The 15710-nt window shown below is 41.3% G+C and overlaps 1 protein-coding gene across 1 annotated transcript in view; it reads right to left on the minus strand.

The window, feature by feature from the left end:
• Window positions 1-1133: 1133 nt before the first annotated feature.
• The window catches only part of HDAC8 (histone deacetylase 8), a 236960-nt gene continuing 222383 nt past the window's right edge, over window positions 1134-15710 (minus strand). Inside the window, exon 11 of the mRNA XM_024555293.4 lies at window positions 1134-1694. Coding sequence (XP_024411061.1) covers window positions 1672-1694 — 23 coding nt within the window. The 3' untranslated portion in view covers window positions 1134-1671. The remainder of the gene's footprint in view (window positions 1695-15710) is intronic.

Consider the following 15710-nt stretch of genomic DNA (forward strand, 5'->3'; position numbering starts at 1 on the left):
AGATATTCACAGGAATTTGGGTGGTAACTTTGGGCGTGGGTCCCCTGTAAAGCTTTGGGATAAGAGAGCCTTTGAGATGACACACCTTGGTGGGTGGTGTCTTGTCAGCTGGGAATTCAGAGATCTCATTTCCCTTCCTTGGCCTCCTCCCCCTACCCCTACTGCCCCATTCAGCATCTACTTCCTCTTCTGTTTTTTTAACCACCATTCTTTTTGGTATAAGTGAAACTGCCCTTAAGCCTACAGTATATAATTAGAATAGTGGGCATTTGAAGTGACTGGTATTCCTAGCTGACCAGGTGCCCCAATGCTGTTTAATAAAATCTTGGCTATTCCCATCCTGGGACACATTCAAGGCTTTCCCACTACTTTAGGGGAATGCCCCCACACCCAAACCCCAGAGGCCTGCAGAAATACAAGTCACCCTATAAGGCTTGGCTCAAATATCTTCCCCTTTGAATCTCTTTGGGATGCAGCCTAGGCAGGGCAACTCGCTCACTCTTCACTGCTCTCACACAGCTCTGTATTCAGGTTGGTAACTGAATGTAAAACATTTTGGAATCTGGTCCTTTCCTTCCTCTTTTGCCTTGTCTGGGAGTTCCTCGAGAGCCAGGATGGGGCTGTGTCCTTTTCTCCTATTCCAGTCTTCATCTCTCTCTCATTACTTCCATCATTTTGCCATCTTGCCTTCTTGCTGAGGTTACAGTGATACCAATGCATCATAACTGTAACCTATTTTCACCATTTGACAGGGAAGTGTTCTATCTATTCATCAAAATGCCCCTCTTTGATCTGACATGCCACCTGCCTTTCCCATCCCTCAGTCACTCCTCAGGCAGGGATAGGTTCTCCCTGGGTGTCAGCAAGACCTTCTCCATGGTGGCAGCGCCTGTATTCCTGTGAGCCCTAGATGGGCCCTAGCACAGGACAGAGCTCAGTCTTCTGTCCCCAGGACTTAGTGGGGATGCAACAGTTCCTCGGTGGGGCCCAGCACTCAGAGTCAGCTTCCTAGACTGGACCAGAGTAGAACATGGAAGCAACAGGGTTGTTCTTGACACTTCATGGAGAGGAAATGTTTCAAACTGTGTGTGCTGTCAGCCGTAATTTACAGTGAGGACAATGGGACAATGAGGTAGGTTTTCAAAGATTTTATTAAAAACAAAATAGATCAGTAATCCTAACAACAACAGAGGCGGACTTCTTCCCATCTCCCAATCTACTGCCATTCTCCTTCACCAAGGCTCCAGCTGGAGGTCCTAAGGCCCAAACCTACCTCTCTGCTCCCTCCTACCCCACAAACTGCCGACTAAACCTCCATGCTTTCCTCCAGCTTCTGGTCTGTCTCCTTTAAGAAAATAAAAATACCCCCTCCCAAATTTGCTTAAAAATAATTTTCAAAGATTAAAACAGCATTTGTGTGTTTTTTAAAAAATAAACACTTTAAATGTTGGAAATCTCCCTCTCCCCCTAGGCCTAGTTGAGCCTCTAGGGTGCCTGCCTGTCTCACCCCAGGAGGCCAGCTGCCACTTGGTGCCCCTTGGAAATTTTCAGGAAGTAATTTCTTCCAAATTTCCCCTGCAGTCACAAATTCCACACACTGCTCACATAAACACACTGTCTTCATTATAGGCACTGCTCTTCGGCTCTGGAAACCTGATCTCTTTTTGTCAACTAGACCACATGCTTCAGATTCCCTGCAAACAGGAGAGAAAACAAAATTCAAATTCAGGTAACATATGTGAATTACACCTCAATAAAGCTGTTAAAAAAGCACTTGCATGTTGGGACTTGTCCTCTTGCTGTTTTAGGGAACCCAGAGACCCCAACATATGAACCAGCAAGCTCAGGCTAGCCTACTGGATGGTAAAAGACATATGACCCAGTTACCCCAGCAACCACCAGTCACCCATCAGACATGTGAGAGAGGCCTTTCACAGTAAACTGACTGCAGTGCTGGGTGAACCCAGCCCAAACCAGCAGAAGAACCACCCAGCTGAGCTCAGCCCAGTTGCCAATATACAGAGTCATGAGCTAAACAAATTATTTTTTTAAGACACACACACATTCAGGCAACACTATTTGGAGTTTATACTTCACTAACTGCATGAAATCTTCCTCTACTCCCAACCTTTCTTCGCACCTTAACGGGACACAACCCTCCTAGTATTTTCTCTTGTGAATATCTCTGGAATATGAATTGGGGGCTTTTCCCTGCCCTCAGGCCTCAGTCTTTGAGGGACAAGTGAATGGACTCTCAAAATGGAAAGTTTCCTCACTTGGTCCTTCTGCAGTGTTCTCCTTGCCCCTTTCCCCAAGCAGAAACACTGGGCTCCCATCCCTATTGACCATTTCTCCTCTGAAACAAGAAGAATGCCCCATGAGGGCAGAGACCTGAGCTGTCTTGCTTCCAGTTGATCTCCAAAGCTTAGCACATTGCCTTACACAAAGTATATGCTCAATAAATGACTGCATAAATGGATGAATAAAAGAAAGGAAGGAAGGAAAGAAAAAACAAATTAGCATTCATTACCTATCTGGTTTTAATTTTAATTTTGTTAACATACAGTACAATAGACTTTTTTGTATGTTCAATTCTATGATTTTTAACATGTGTATAAATTCATGGCAACCACTGACCTATTCTATATCCTTATCAGACTGGCTTCTTGCATGTGGCATAATGCTTTTGAGTTTCATGCAAATTTTGGGGGGTACTTAACTTTTTAATTTTTTAATTCTTATAGATTTACAGGAAGTACCCTTCATCAAATTTCTCCAAGTGGCAAAATCTTACATAATTATTATTTAATATGAAAACTGGAAAACTGACATTGGCACTAGTAACAGATTTCACCAGTTCTACATGTACTCTTTTGTGTGTGAGTAAATGTATATAGTTCTATACATTTTTTATCACATGTACATGTAACTCCCACCCCAAGCAGATTCAGAAATATTCCATCCCCACAAAGATCTCTCTCATGGTACCTTGTTACAGTACCCCTCCCACCCCTTCCAAACCTTGAGATTGGCTTTTTCACTCAGCGTACTACCCTTAAGATCCATCCAAGTTGTGTGCATTGTTTCTTCTCTCTTTTTTTTTACTTACGTATTTTTAAAGATTTTATTTACTTATTTTCAGGGAGAAGGGCAGGGAGGGAGAAAGAGAGGGAAAGAAACACTGATGTGCAAGAGAAACATCGATTGGTTGCTTCTCACACACCCGCAACTGGGGACCTGGCCTGCAACCCAGGCATGTGCCCCAAACTGGAACCAAACCCCCGACTCCTCAGTTTGCAGGCTGGTGCTCAATCCACTGAGCCACACCAGCCAGGGCTGTTTGTTCTTTTTTGTTGCATAGTAGCATTCCATGGTATGGCTGTAACACGGTTTAACCATTCAGCCATTGAAGGACATCTGGGTTGCTTCCAGGTTTTGGCACTCACACATAAAGCAGCTATCAACATTCATGTACACGTTTTTGTGTGAACACGGTTTTCATTTCTCTGGGATGAATGCCCACGAGTGTAGTTGCTGGGTTGTGTGGGCATTGCATGTTTAGTTTTATAAGAAACTGCCCAACTGTTTGTCAGAGTGGCTATACCATTTTGCATTCCCACCAGCAGTATATGAGTGATCTATTTTCTTAGCATTCTTGTCAGCATTTGGTGGTGTCACTACCTTTATTTTGGACATTCCGATAAGTGTGTCAGGATCTCTCATTGTGGTCTCAATCTGCATTTTTTAAATGGCAAATGATGTTGAATATCTTTCCATGTGCTTATTTGCTGTCTTACATCCTCTTTATGTCTTCTGATAACTGGATTTTTTTTTACTGATTAATTTTGGAGATTTCTTTATACATTCTAGATACAAATCTGTTGTTTGAATATGATGTGCAAATATTTTATCTCAGTATGTAACTTGCCTTTTTATTCTCATAGCTCTTGCAAAGCAAAACTTAATCTTTGGGGGTTATGCTTTTGGTGTTTTAAACCTCTAAGCTAACAATCTCTGGGTAAAGTTTGATTCTTCATGTCTCAGTTCAAGCCCCCTCCACATGTTATGAGTTGCCAAGCCTGTCCTCAATATGCTTCTCAAATCTGTCCTCTCCTTTCTGTTCCACTGTCTTCAACTTTCTTGTATTTCCCATCACTCAGGCCACTACAACAACCTCTTAACTGGTACTTCTGCCTCTGGAGCTGTTCCCTACTCAGTTCTATAGCTGTGACCACATGCCTGCCCTGCTTCCAGAAAACCCCACAAAACTTCAGCAGCTCCCAACTACCTATGAATGAAGTCCAACACCTTACCTTAACTGTGCCTTATCTATACTTTCCTACCTCAACGTGGGTCTTTGGTTGTGTTGTTGCCTCTGCCGAGGAAAACCTACAGGGGATTCTGATGCTGAAGCTAGGGTCTTTCCATCTGTGAGTAAAGCCAGAGCCTGATGAATGAGTACATGCATGGATAAACAAAACTCCATGTCCAAGTGTTCTAGCAACACATGTTTACAGAAAGGAAAGGTGGGTGCTGTATTCTCTGCTGCTCTGTCTCACTCTCCGGTTACATTTGGAGGCAATTAAGAAAAAACAACAAATAATTTCCACCAAAAGTTGATGATGAGCAATACTGAGTTTGGGTAACAATAAAAATGCAAGCTTAAATAATTCCCATTGTTTTCCCCTCACATCTAGCTTTTCCAGCAGTGGGTGGCAGCCTGAGAAAATTCTAAAGGCCAGCATGTCTGGGGCCTCAGGATACACAGTGTATAGACCAGAAATGGTAAACTCAAATGCCTGTAGAGGCCAAGAACGTATTGGATCTGAGTAAAGCAGACCGGGGCAAAATACAGGGAGCCCTCTTGATCCTTTTCCTTCTTTTTCCTAGTTTGAATTGTGACACGAGTATAAGAAATAGTTCCCCTTTTTCGTAGCTCTATTACAAAAGAGAACAAAACCAAAACAGTGTCAGCGAGATGATAAATGGAAACTCATACTTGGCCTAGAGTAAGAGATGCAAAAAGGAGTGGTGGGGTCTGTGGCAAACGGGAAGGTACATGCTCAACAAAGGGGGTAGCTGCTACTCAGCTCTAGCTATTCATGCTTGTGCAGGAATGTGGGCCCAGATCTTTCCACTTTCCAAGAGAAGTCAGAAATTCACATTTTAATGTAGAGTTTCCACAGTGTTAAATGTGGACCATTGATTGATTTAAATTTGTAAATGTGTGGGACATCAGTATATGAGGCCAAACAAAACAGTTTTGGAGGCAAGATGTGGCTCATGGGCTCCCAGTTTGTGATCTCTGGGATGGTTCTGACCTACATCTATGGCACCCCATTTCACTCTGAAAATCCTGGTTCGGACAATAAATTATATCATCACTCTACCTCTGTTGTATAAGAGGGAGTACTGAATTGGGACTGAGGAGGCCTAGATTCTACTGATTCATCAACTGACTGACTCATTTGTTCATCCGTTTATTCAATAAACATTTATGGAGTATTTATTCTTTGCCAGGTACTAGGCGCTGGTAAGCACTCTCTGCAATCTTTTTTAATTAATAGACTTTACTTTTAGAGCAGTTTTAAGTTTACAGAAAAACTGGGCAGAAAGTACAGAGAGCTCTTGAACTGCCGCTGCCTCCCTCCTCCCCTGGTAGGCAGTTTCCCCTATTATTAACATCTTGCATTAGTGTGGTACATTTGTTACAGTTGATGAATGAATACCAATATTTTATTAATAAGTCCATAGTTTACGTTAGGGTTCACTCTTGGTGTTGTACGACTCTATGAGTTTTGACAAGTGTATAATGTTATGTATCCACCATTACAGTATTATACAGAATAGTTTTAGTGCCTTAAAAATATCTGTGCTCCCTCTATTCATCTCTCTCTTCTTTCCCCCAAAGTCCTGGCAATCACCAGTCTTTTAGTAAAAAGACAGTATCTCTGTAATTTTGCATTTTCCAGAATGTCATATGGTTGGAATCATACATCATGTAGTCTTTCCACAATGGCTCCCTTCACTTAGCAATACTCATTTAAGTTTCTACCACATCTTTTTGTAGCTTGATAACTCATTTCTTTTTAGGTCTGAAAAATATTCCATTGTCTGGATGTACCAGTTTGTTTATCCTTTCACCTAATGAAGGACATATTGGTTGCAACCAACCTTTGGCAATTATGAATAAAGCTGCTATAAATATTTGTGTGCAGGCTTTTGTGTGGGTGTGAGTTTTCCACTTACTTGAGTAAATAGCAAGGAGCACAATTGCTGGGTCATATGTTAAAACTATGTTCAGCTTTGTAAGAAACTGCCTAAGTGTCTTCCAAAGTGGCTGCACCTTTTTGCATTCCCACCAGCAATGAATGATAGTTCCTGTTGCTCTGCATCTATGCCAGCATTTGGTGTTGTTGGTGTTTTGGTTTTAGCTATTCCAATAGGGGTGTAGTGGTCTCCCATTGTTTTAATTTGTAATTCCATAGTGACATGACAGTGAGCAAATTTTCATACACTTATTTGCTACCTGTATATCTTCTTTGGTGAGGTCTCTGTTAAAATTTTTGGCCCATTTTTTAATCAAGTTGTTTGTTTTCTTATTGTTGACTTTTAAGAGTACTTTGTATATTTTGGATACCAGGCTTTTATTGGATATATGTTTTGCAAATATTTCGCTCAGTCTGTGGCTTGTCTTCTTATTCCTGTCATGTTTATTTTTTTAAATGCAGAGCATCATTGTTCAATAAAAATTTCTTTGGTGATAGAAATGTTCTGTGTCTATGCTGCCTAATATGTTAGCCACTACTTACATGTGGCTATTGAGTACTTGAAATGTGCAACTGAGAAACTGGATTTTACATTTTATGGAATTTTAATTGACTTAAATCTAAATGACCACATGTGGTGACCATATCAGACAGCACAGATACAGAACAGTTCCCTTGTGTTTTTTATCTTCATGACATGGACTAAGCGTCAGCCTCATTTCCTCCTCCATTTACCACCTCCCTTTCAATCCATTGGCAAGTCCTGTGAATTTTACCTTCACAATATACTCCAAATCCACCCACTTCCTTCCATCCTTCACTGCTATAACCTTACTCCAAACCACTATCTCCCCTTACATGACCATCCTGTAGCAGCCAGAGTATTTTGTTAAAACTTGGGTCAGACCACACCACTCTTGTGCTCAAAACCCTCCATGGCTTCCAATCACACCTATAATAAAATCCAAATTACTTAGCTGCCAAGCCCTGCAGGCTCTGGCTCCTGTCTCCAGTCTCCTGCCACAATCCTCTTTACTCACTCTATTCTAGCCACATGGAGCATCTTTGTGTTGCTGGAACACATGAGTCATTTTTCTTTTTTTTTCCTTTAATTCCATTTATTTTTATGAATAACTGTCATTAATACACCAGCAACTGGCATGATTACAAAAGATACAAAAAAAAAAATAGAAGAATGTTAACCTTCAATAGAACTAGAATCTGAGCTGAAGGCTGCTGATCAGAATGCCTAACACTTAGCACTGTTCTGTTGGTAGCTGAGAAATATGTTTGCTAGACTGTAAATAATTCATATAACTCAAAAAAGTTTAACTTAGATTTCAAAATCTACACATGAAGCTACAACACACTGACATTTTCATTAAATAATTTTGCTGTTGACGAACATTTGTTTAGGGTTACATAATACTCTCAAAAGGGAAAGCAGGAAGGTGTGTAAATTGTAGATTTTTTAAAGTAGCAAGTTGTGATTGTTTTGGTAAAATATTTAATTAGTTATTTTTGTAGATCTAAAAATGCTACCTCAGTTTTTCAGAGCACAAGAGAATGCCAAAAGAAGTCAAAAGGCATAGGGATGTATCAATATAAAGCCACCCCAACTTCTGGAAAACAACTGACACAGTGTAAAACCATCTCAAAGAACAGTACTAGTAGGAATAAGAGACTTGTGGTCTAATTCAGTTTTCACTTTGACTTCTAGTATCTCTTATTAAGAATGTGGAGAAAAACAGGGAAATTCTATTCCTTTAACAACTGTCTATAAGAAGAAGGAAAGAAACAAGAGAAAGTTAATATAGAGGGATGGGTCACGAGTCATTTTTCCTTCTTAGGGCTTCCCCCTTCTTTGCACTTGCTGTTCCTTCCACCTGGAATGCTCTGTCCCTGATTATCCCCATTTCTTACTCTTCTCATCATTCAGCCTCAGTTCAAAAGTCACCTGTGAGAGGCCTTATGACTTCCAAATCTAAGCAGCCACCCCCACTCACTCATTTTCTGCCACATCATCTTATTTTATGTTCTTCAATGCACTTGGCACAGTGAAAACATCTTGTGTGTTTATTTGCTTGTTAACTGTCTCCTGACACAAGCTCTCTGAGGGCAGGGACCTTGTCCATCTTGTCCATCACTCTGTTGTTAGCACTCTTAACAGTGTCTGGCACATAATAAGGGCTAAATAATGAACATCTGTAGAGTTATCGGGGCAGCTGATAAAGTGCTTTCCCATTCAGTCCATAGAGGCTTAAAGCTTGGTCATTGCTCTTAAGGCCCTTATAAATATGGTTGGGGTGAGCCAACATACGCTTTCAAAAGGAGCATCCATGCCACCTGGCTAAGTGGCAAATGAGTTCTGAAAACAGTCAGTGTCCTAGCAGTTTAGAGGAATGCTGGAGGTGACCCTAGGATACTTGGTGGATGCGTGGCACCACAGAGGAACAGGGAAATGAATTTAGGACTGCTGAAAAGTGTTTCTAAAGCTTCCATCATATGAGCACCCCTTTCAGAAATGTCATTGTACCTACTTAACATCTGTATTAGTAGTAACAATAATACATATTTTGGCTTTATCTATCCTAAATAATAATTAATACTAATAATAATGCCTGATGTGCTTAATTACATTTTAAAACATACATTAAAATAAATATGACTATTAAAATGAAAAATGTCTTTGTGCCACCTCAAATTGTCTCTCATATAGAGGAACATGGGGCACATTTTGGGGAAAAAGTCATTGTAGGGATTGCTGTTGGACTGTTCCTGCTCAGGCTGCTCTGCCACCATCAGCCTCTACAGCCTCTAGTATCTGAGAATCTTGGATGGTGCACACCCACCACCCCACTCATCTTCGGTCATCCAGCTCACTCAGCCCAATCTGGTCCCTATCTCTGATCATTCATTTCACAAGCCTTTACCACTGATGCCTACAATGGATTGGGCTCAGTGCTGGGTTCTGGGATCATGAAAGAGAACAAGACACCGTTCTTCCCTCAAGGAGTTCTCAGTCTAGTGAGGAAGGCACAAATGGAGACAAACACATCATAGTCCATAGCAATGTTGCAATAAAATACCAGTCTGTACAGAGTGCCAAGGGTATACAAAGAGAGGATGTGGAAGGCTTTACAGAGGAGGTGGCATCTTGAAGAGCAAAGAGGGACAGAATGTTCCAGGAAGTAGGAACAGAGCAGGATGTGTAAAGGTAACTGCAAACTTTTTGTGGCCAGAGCACAGGATGAGGGTTGGGGGAGGTGGCGGCTAAAGAGCTGGAGAGTTGGCTATAGGCCAGATCATCAAGACAGGCCTAGAAAGCCATGGTCTTATCCTAGAGGCCATGGGGAACCTCTGAATGGCTTTTTAAGATGGAGAGGAGGGTCATCTAGTGTGATTGCGGGCTAGAGCAAGTTTCACAGCTGCTGCCCCATCACAACCAAGCTGGAGGGTCTCATTCTCTACTGGGGAGTGATGGCAGAACAAAAGATTTCTATGAGGCATGTGCTGATATGGATGGCTGATTTAATTTTAGCTCTTAATTGTCAACTGCATTGCTTGTCTTGGAATGTAGATCCCTCCTGTCATCAGAAAGCCTTTCAATGACAATTAAGTATAACCACCAATTACCACTTGTCTGCCTCTGACCTGAATTAGAACCTGAGGCTATGGATTAATCCCACCAGGCTTCTGGCATTTACAGGATATCAGCATGTAAAGGATGTTCCCCTGATGGTTAGGGTGCTCTGGTCTTAGCTTGCAAGGGACTATTGCAACCTCAAATGGAATCGAAGCAATTTCTAAAATAGCCTATGATTCACTTTTTCTTCCCTCCTGGGCCTGAATCTGCTGGATCCATGTGGAAGGATAGGCACAAGTAACTGAGGTGACATCACAGAAGTGGGCTGTTTGCCTGCCAGCCAGCCAGCCAGCCAACCTATGGAGCTCAGCCTCCAAATGTTTTATCTTCTAGGCAATGCCTCCCAGGCATTTTGGAGTTACAGCTCCACGTTCTTTGGTCCATGTGCTTTCACCACATTTCTTTTTCAGACAAAAATACTGGGCTGGGAAATCCAGGATAATGGGAATAGCAGTGGCAGGAAGAATAATACAGCCTTACATCTGTATAATGCTTTAGAGTTGTGAAAGCCATTTGCTCCATTTTGCTCCACCCAAACACCAGTGGGAAATGGAAGCTGGGATTTTAGGCCTGAACTGGAGACAAACTCTTGCTCTCTTGCGCAAAGGAGCTAAATGCTAACCTTCCCTATTCACCTCGAGGCACATGATGATTAGGTCTTGGATGCCACTAGAAGGTCGCAGACACTCCCTTCAGCTTCTAGGTGCTTCCTGGAAGATAAATTCTCAGGACAATTGCCTGGCAGGCGCAATCTATTAACCATGCCATCCTGATTGAGCCAGCAAGGACTGCCAGTCTTAGCAATGCCAACTCCTTCTGCACACTCTGGTTTACAGTCCCAGTGGTCCCAAAGACCTTTACTGGAGCCAAAGGCATAGCTGCTAACTGTGGAGCCCTGAAGGTAGGGTGTGTCATGAACATCTGGAAATGCCAACAGCTGCCAGGGTAGCTCGAGGGCCTGTGAAAGGAAAAACTGCCATTCGAGTCAAATCAGCCATCACTGCAGATCCTGAAGTGAAGGGCCATTGAGCCCAGCCACGAACAGCTGAGGAGTGGGGTGGAGGGATTCTTTCCCTGGAGGAGCCATAAAAATAGTTCTGTAGTGGTCTCATGTTTGCTCTGTGATCTTCCAGCACCTGGTCCCGGCATAGCTTGGAGTCCCCAGTGCTCCAAGTCAGCATGAGGTCTCCAGGCCTAGCTCCCTCCTCTAAACCACCCCAGCATCATGGCTTCCAGGCCAGAAACCAAAGGGGTAGCATACTTTTGTTTGGCCCTCTTGGTTTAGATTAGAGTTCAGTATCATGTGTGTGTGTGTATGTGTGCAGGAGGCAGTGGGGGACAATGATAGAAGCAGTGAGCCATAAATGTTCAGCCATATTGTGAGAGTGGCAGGTGCTCCTGCTCTTGTTGCTGTAGCTGCCACCACCACCAGTGCCAGACCATAGGTGCTGGTCAGTGCCACGAAAACATCTTCTTTGTAAACCAAAATGCCACATGCAGGCAATTCTGTCTGTTGGAAATCTTGGAAGAGTATATAAGCAACCCTTTTGAAAGTTGAATCTGTAAACCTATATGTGGAAAGTGACTGGCAGAACAGAGTATCATCTCTCCAAAGGACAGAGGCCTCCCAGAACTTGTTTTCCAGCTCACGGGGGATATGTGTGCCTATGAAAATAGATTAAGGATAACCACCTCAGCCTGTTTTAGAGATGTGAATAAAAATCTTGGCTTGGGACTGCCTCCTTTCTGGTTGACTGATTTTTCAATTGATTTGTATTTATTAGCTAATGAAATTAAAGTTGTAAAAATGATAACAGAAACACAATAAATCTCTCCCACAACTGGCTGTTTCTATGTCACTATGGTGCATTCCTCACTTTGATTACTTCAAAGTCTATTATTTTGTTCTCAATTATTCTGTTTTTCTGGCACAGGAGAAAATCAATTTGTTTTATTTTCTCTTATTCATGCACTCAATTATGCTCTTCGGGCACATTTAATCACTTTGATGTTTTCATTTTACGGCCTGTCTCTAGGCACTTCAGCTGCATTGCTGCCAATGGGCAAGCAGGACTAATTTGCATGTCACAATAGACTTGAAATTCTAACTCAATTTAGAAATCTTTATGAAATCTCCCTCCAAAATATGCTTGAAGCTGCAAAGAAGCAGAAGGATGTTGGAAACCAGGAGCCTACAAAGATGCTTCCCTTTCTCAAAACACTTGAGGGCTCTTTACTGGCCTGACTCTGGATTGGGGATGTCCCTGTCCAGGTACAGCAGAGGAGTGCACAGGATGGGATGTCTACAGAGCTTCCTCTGGAACTTTGTGGCAAGAATCCTGCAAAGGCTGCCCCTTGGCAGCAAGGCCAGAAAGGCTGGGCCTGCCTATTCTGGCATAAAAAGCCTCTCAGCGCTGCTGGATTTGGCTGCTGTGCTAAAGACAGCACCTGAGTCTCAGTTGGTTAAAGGGCCTCCAGGTAGACTGAGAGAATTGTCAACAGTTAGGTATTCCAGAACCCAGAGTGGTTTACCTTATTTTCTCTAATAAGTTCCAACCTCTCTTTAGCCCCTTGATAATAGAGCTAAAGGCTGGAGGGGAATAAACGATATAATTGCTTTAGGCATGTACTTTGGGCAAACAGAAAAAAAAAGTGCTTAATTAATAAACACATTAGAGCCTCCAACTGTTCTTCAAAGTTCTTGGTTTGTTGTATGAAACAAGCAGCAGTTCCATCAGGCAGAAGAAAAATTCCATATTTCCTCTTCTAAACTTTGAGTATGATCTTCAGTTTCTTGTGTGGAACCCCAGCTCCCTCACTTACTTGCTGGGTGACTTGGCACAAGCTAATCAACCTTCTTTAAGCCTCAGTTCTCTCATCTGTTAAATGGGGGTCACGCCATTATCTACCTCAGAGACAGATTTGTTTCCCAAATTCCAATACTGTCAAAAATGTCACCATATTCATAGACTACTTATCTCTCTCCTGCTGACTCTTTTTTTTAACTTAACCCCATCTTACAATATCTGTGAAATCAAAAAGAGTTTGATGAGATAGTTATATTTCTAATTCACATTAAAACATATATATTAAACACACCAAATTTATTCCTGCCTTGGTGTCTTTGATTCTGCTTTTTCCTTACATCTAGAATGTTCTTCACCTCAATTTTTGCAAAGCTCTTTCCTTAATTCATTAAGTTCTACTCCCAAATGTCACTTCCTCAGGGAGGCCTTTACTGACCATCCAATCTAAAATAGCACCCATTCTGAATGTTTCAGTAGCCAACATTAAATATTTACTTATTTGCTCATTGTCTATCTCTCCCACTAGAATTTGAGTTCCATGATGGGAAGGCCTTTACCTGTTTTATTTATATCTTTATCACTGGTGGCTAGCATAGGGCCTGGCAGATATTAACTCCAAATACATATTGGTTGAATGAATGAAATATTAAAATTAAAAAATTGGCCTAGCAGTAACCAGGCTCCCTTACCACCCCACCATGGTGGTGTCAGAGAAGGCAGTGTGGAAAGCCAGGTGTTTATTCCTTGTGCCATGGCAAGGATGACCATCCAACGCTGTGCCAGTAGGGGCCACATGGGGAGCAATAACAAGGTGTCACTCCCATTCCTGGCCAGGTTGATATCAGTGAAGGTCTAGTGGGGATCCTGAATTTTTACTCCTGCCCAACAGTATTGTGGTATCCACTCCCCAGACTGTCAATGGCAGCTGAATGGGGAACCTAGACTTTAATCCCCACCTAGAGGTAATGGGGTGATGCCCCATTCCCCTGCCTATGTGGTGTCAGAGGAAGCCTGCTAAGACAGATTTAAATAAGATGTAGGGTTTCATAAAAGTATACGTAATATTCAGGATACAATAGAAAAGCACTCATACCAAGAACAGGAAACCCTCGACTTGAATGAGAAAAACACAATCACCAGATGCCAGCATAGAGATGATGTAGATACTGGAAATATCTGACAAGAAGTTTAAAGCAGCCATCATAAACATACATCAATGAGCAAGAATGAACATACCTGAAACAAATGAAAAAGGTAAGAAGTCTCAACAAAGAAATAGAAGAAATAAAGAAAACTAAATGGAAATTTTAGAACTGAAAAATATATTGAGTGAAGTAAAAAACTGAACAGATGGGCTCAATAGCAGCATGGAGGGGGCAGAAAAAGAATCAGTAAGCTGGAATATAAAATAATAGAAACTATCCAGTTTGAACAAAAGATAAAAAATAGTCTGAAAAAAATGAGGACACATGGACAAAATCAAGGGGGAGGGTGGAGGTGGGGGAGGGAGGTGGGTTTGGCTGGGGTGGGGTGCAGGGATGGAGAGAAAAGGCATACAACTGTAACTGAATAACAATAAAATTTTTTTAAAAATGAGCAGAACCTTGGGGACAATTGTGGGACTATGATAAAAAATCTAATACTCATGTCACCAAAGCCCTAGAAGAAAAAGAGAGAGTGGACTGAAAAAGTATTTAAAGAAATAATGGCTAAAGATTTCCCAGACTTGGCAAAAGACACATACCTACCTACTGAAATTCAAACTGTATAAACCCAAAGAAATCCACACCAAGGCCTATCACAATCAAGTTCCTCAAAACTAAAGAAAAAGAGAAAATCTAGAAAGTAGCAAGCCAGAAACAAAGACTTAACTATAAAGGAAAGATAATTCAAATGATAGTGTTTTTCTCATCAGAAATTATGGAGGCCAGAGGATGTGGTACAACATTTTTCAGGTGCTAAAAGAAAAGAACTGTAAACCCACAATTCTATACCCAATGAAAATATCCTTCAGGAATGAAGGGGAAATACAAATATTCTCAGAGGAAGGAAAACAGAGAATTTGTTGCTGCCAGACCTACCCTAAAAGAATAACTAAAAGAAGTTTTTGAAATGGAAAGTAAATGACAAAACAAGGAATCTTGGAACATTAGGAAGGAAGAAAGAACAATAGAAAGAATAAAACTGTGGTTAAATATAATACATTTTTCTTCTTTTGAGTTTTCTAAATCATTTTTGATGAGTGAAGCAAAAATCAAAATGCTGTCTGATATATTTCTTAATATATGTATTGGAAATATTTATGACAATTATATTATAAATGGGGGAGAGGAAAGGGACTTAAAGGTAGGTAGGGTTTCTACACTTCAATCCTTTCTATTCTACTACAGATTAGAAAGGAAGAAATGAAACTCTCTCTATTTGCAGATGAATGGTGATCTATGTAGCAAATCCTAAAGGATCTACAAGAAAACCTAGAACAAATCAGTGAGTTCAGCAAGGTCTGTACAGGATAGAGGCACAATATACAAAAACTGCATTTCTATATCCTAGCAATGAACACATGGAAACCAAAGTGAAAAATACACTGACTCCAAAAAAGAAAAGTCCTGACCCTGGCTGGTGTGGCTCAGTGGATTGAATGCTGGGCTGTGAACCAAAGGGTCACTGGTTCAATTCCCAGTCAGGGCACATGCATGGGTTGCAGGCCAGGTCCCCAGTGGGGGTGTGTGAGAGGCAAACACACATTGATGTTTCTCTCCCTCTTTTTTTTTCCCTCCCTTCCCCTCTCTCTAAAAAAATAAATAAATAAAATCTTTTTTAAAAAAAGACAAAAGAAAAACTTAGGTATAAAGCCTGCTCAGAATCTGTAGGTTGAAAATTATAAAATGCTTATGAAAGAAATCAAAGAAAGTAAATGGAAAGACATACCATGTTCATGGATTGGAACACTCAACACAATCAAGTTATTAATTCTCCCCAAATCAA

This window comes from Desmodus rotundus, chromosome X, assembly GCF_022682495.2.
Source record: "Desmodus rotundus isolate HL8 chromosome X, HLdesRot8A.1, whole genome shotgun sequence".
In the NCBI taxonomy this organism is placed as follows: Eukaryota; Metazoa; Chordata; class Mammalia; order Chiroptera; family Phyllostomidae; genus Desmodus; species Desmodus rotundus.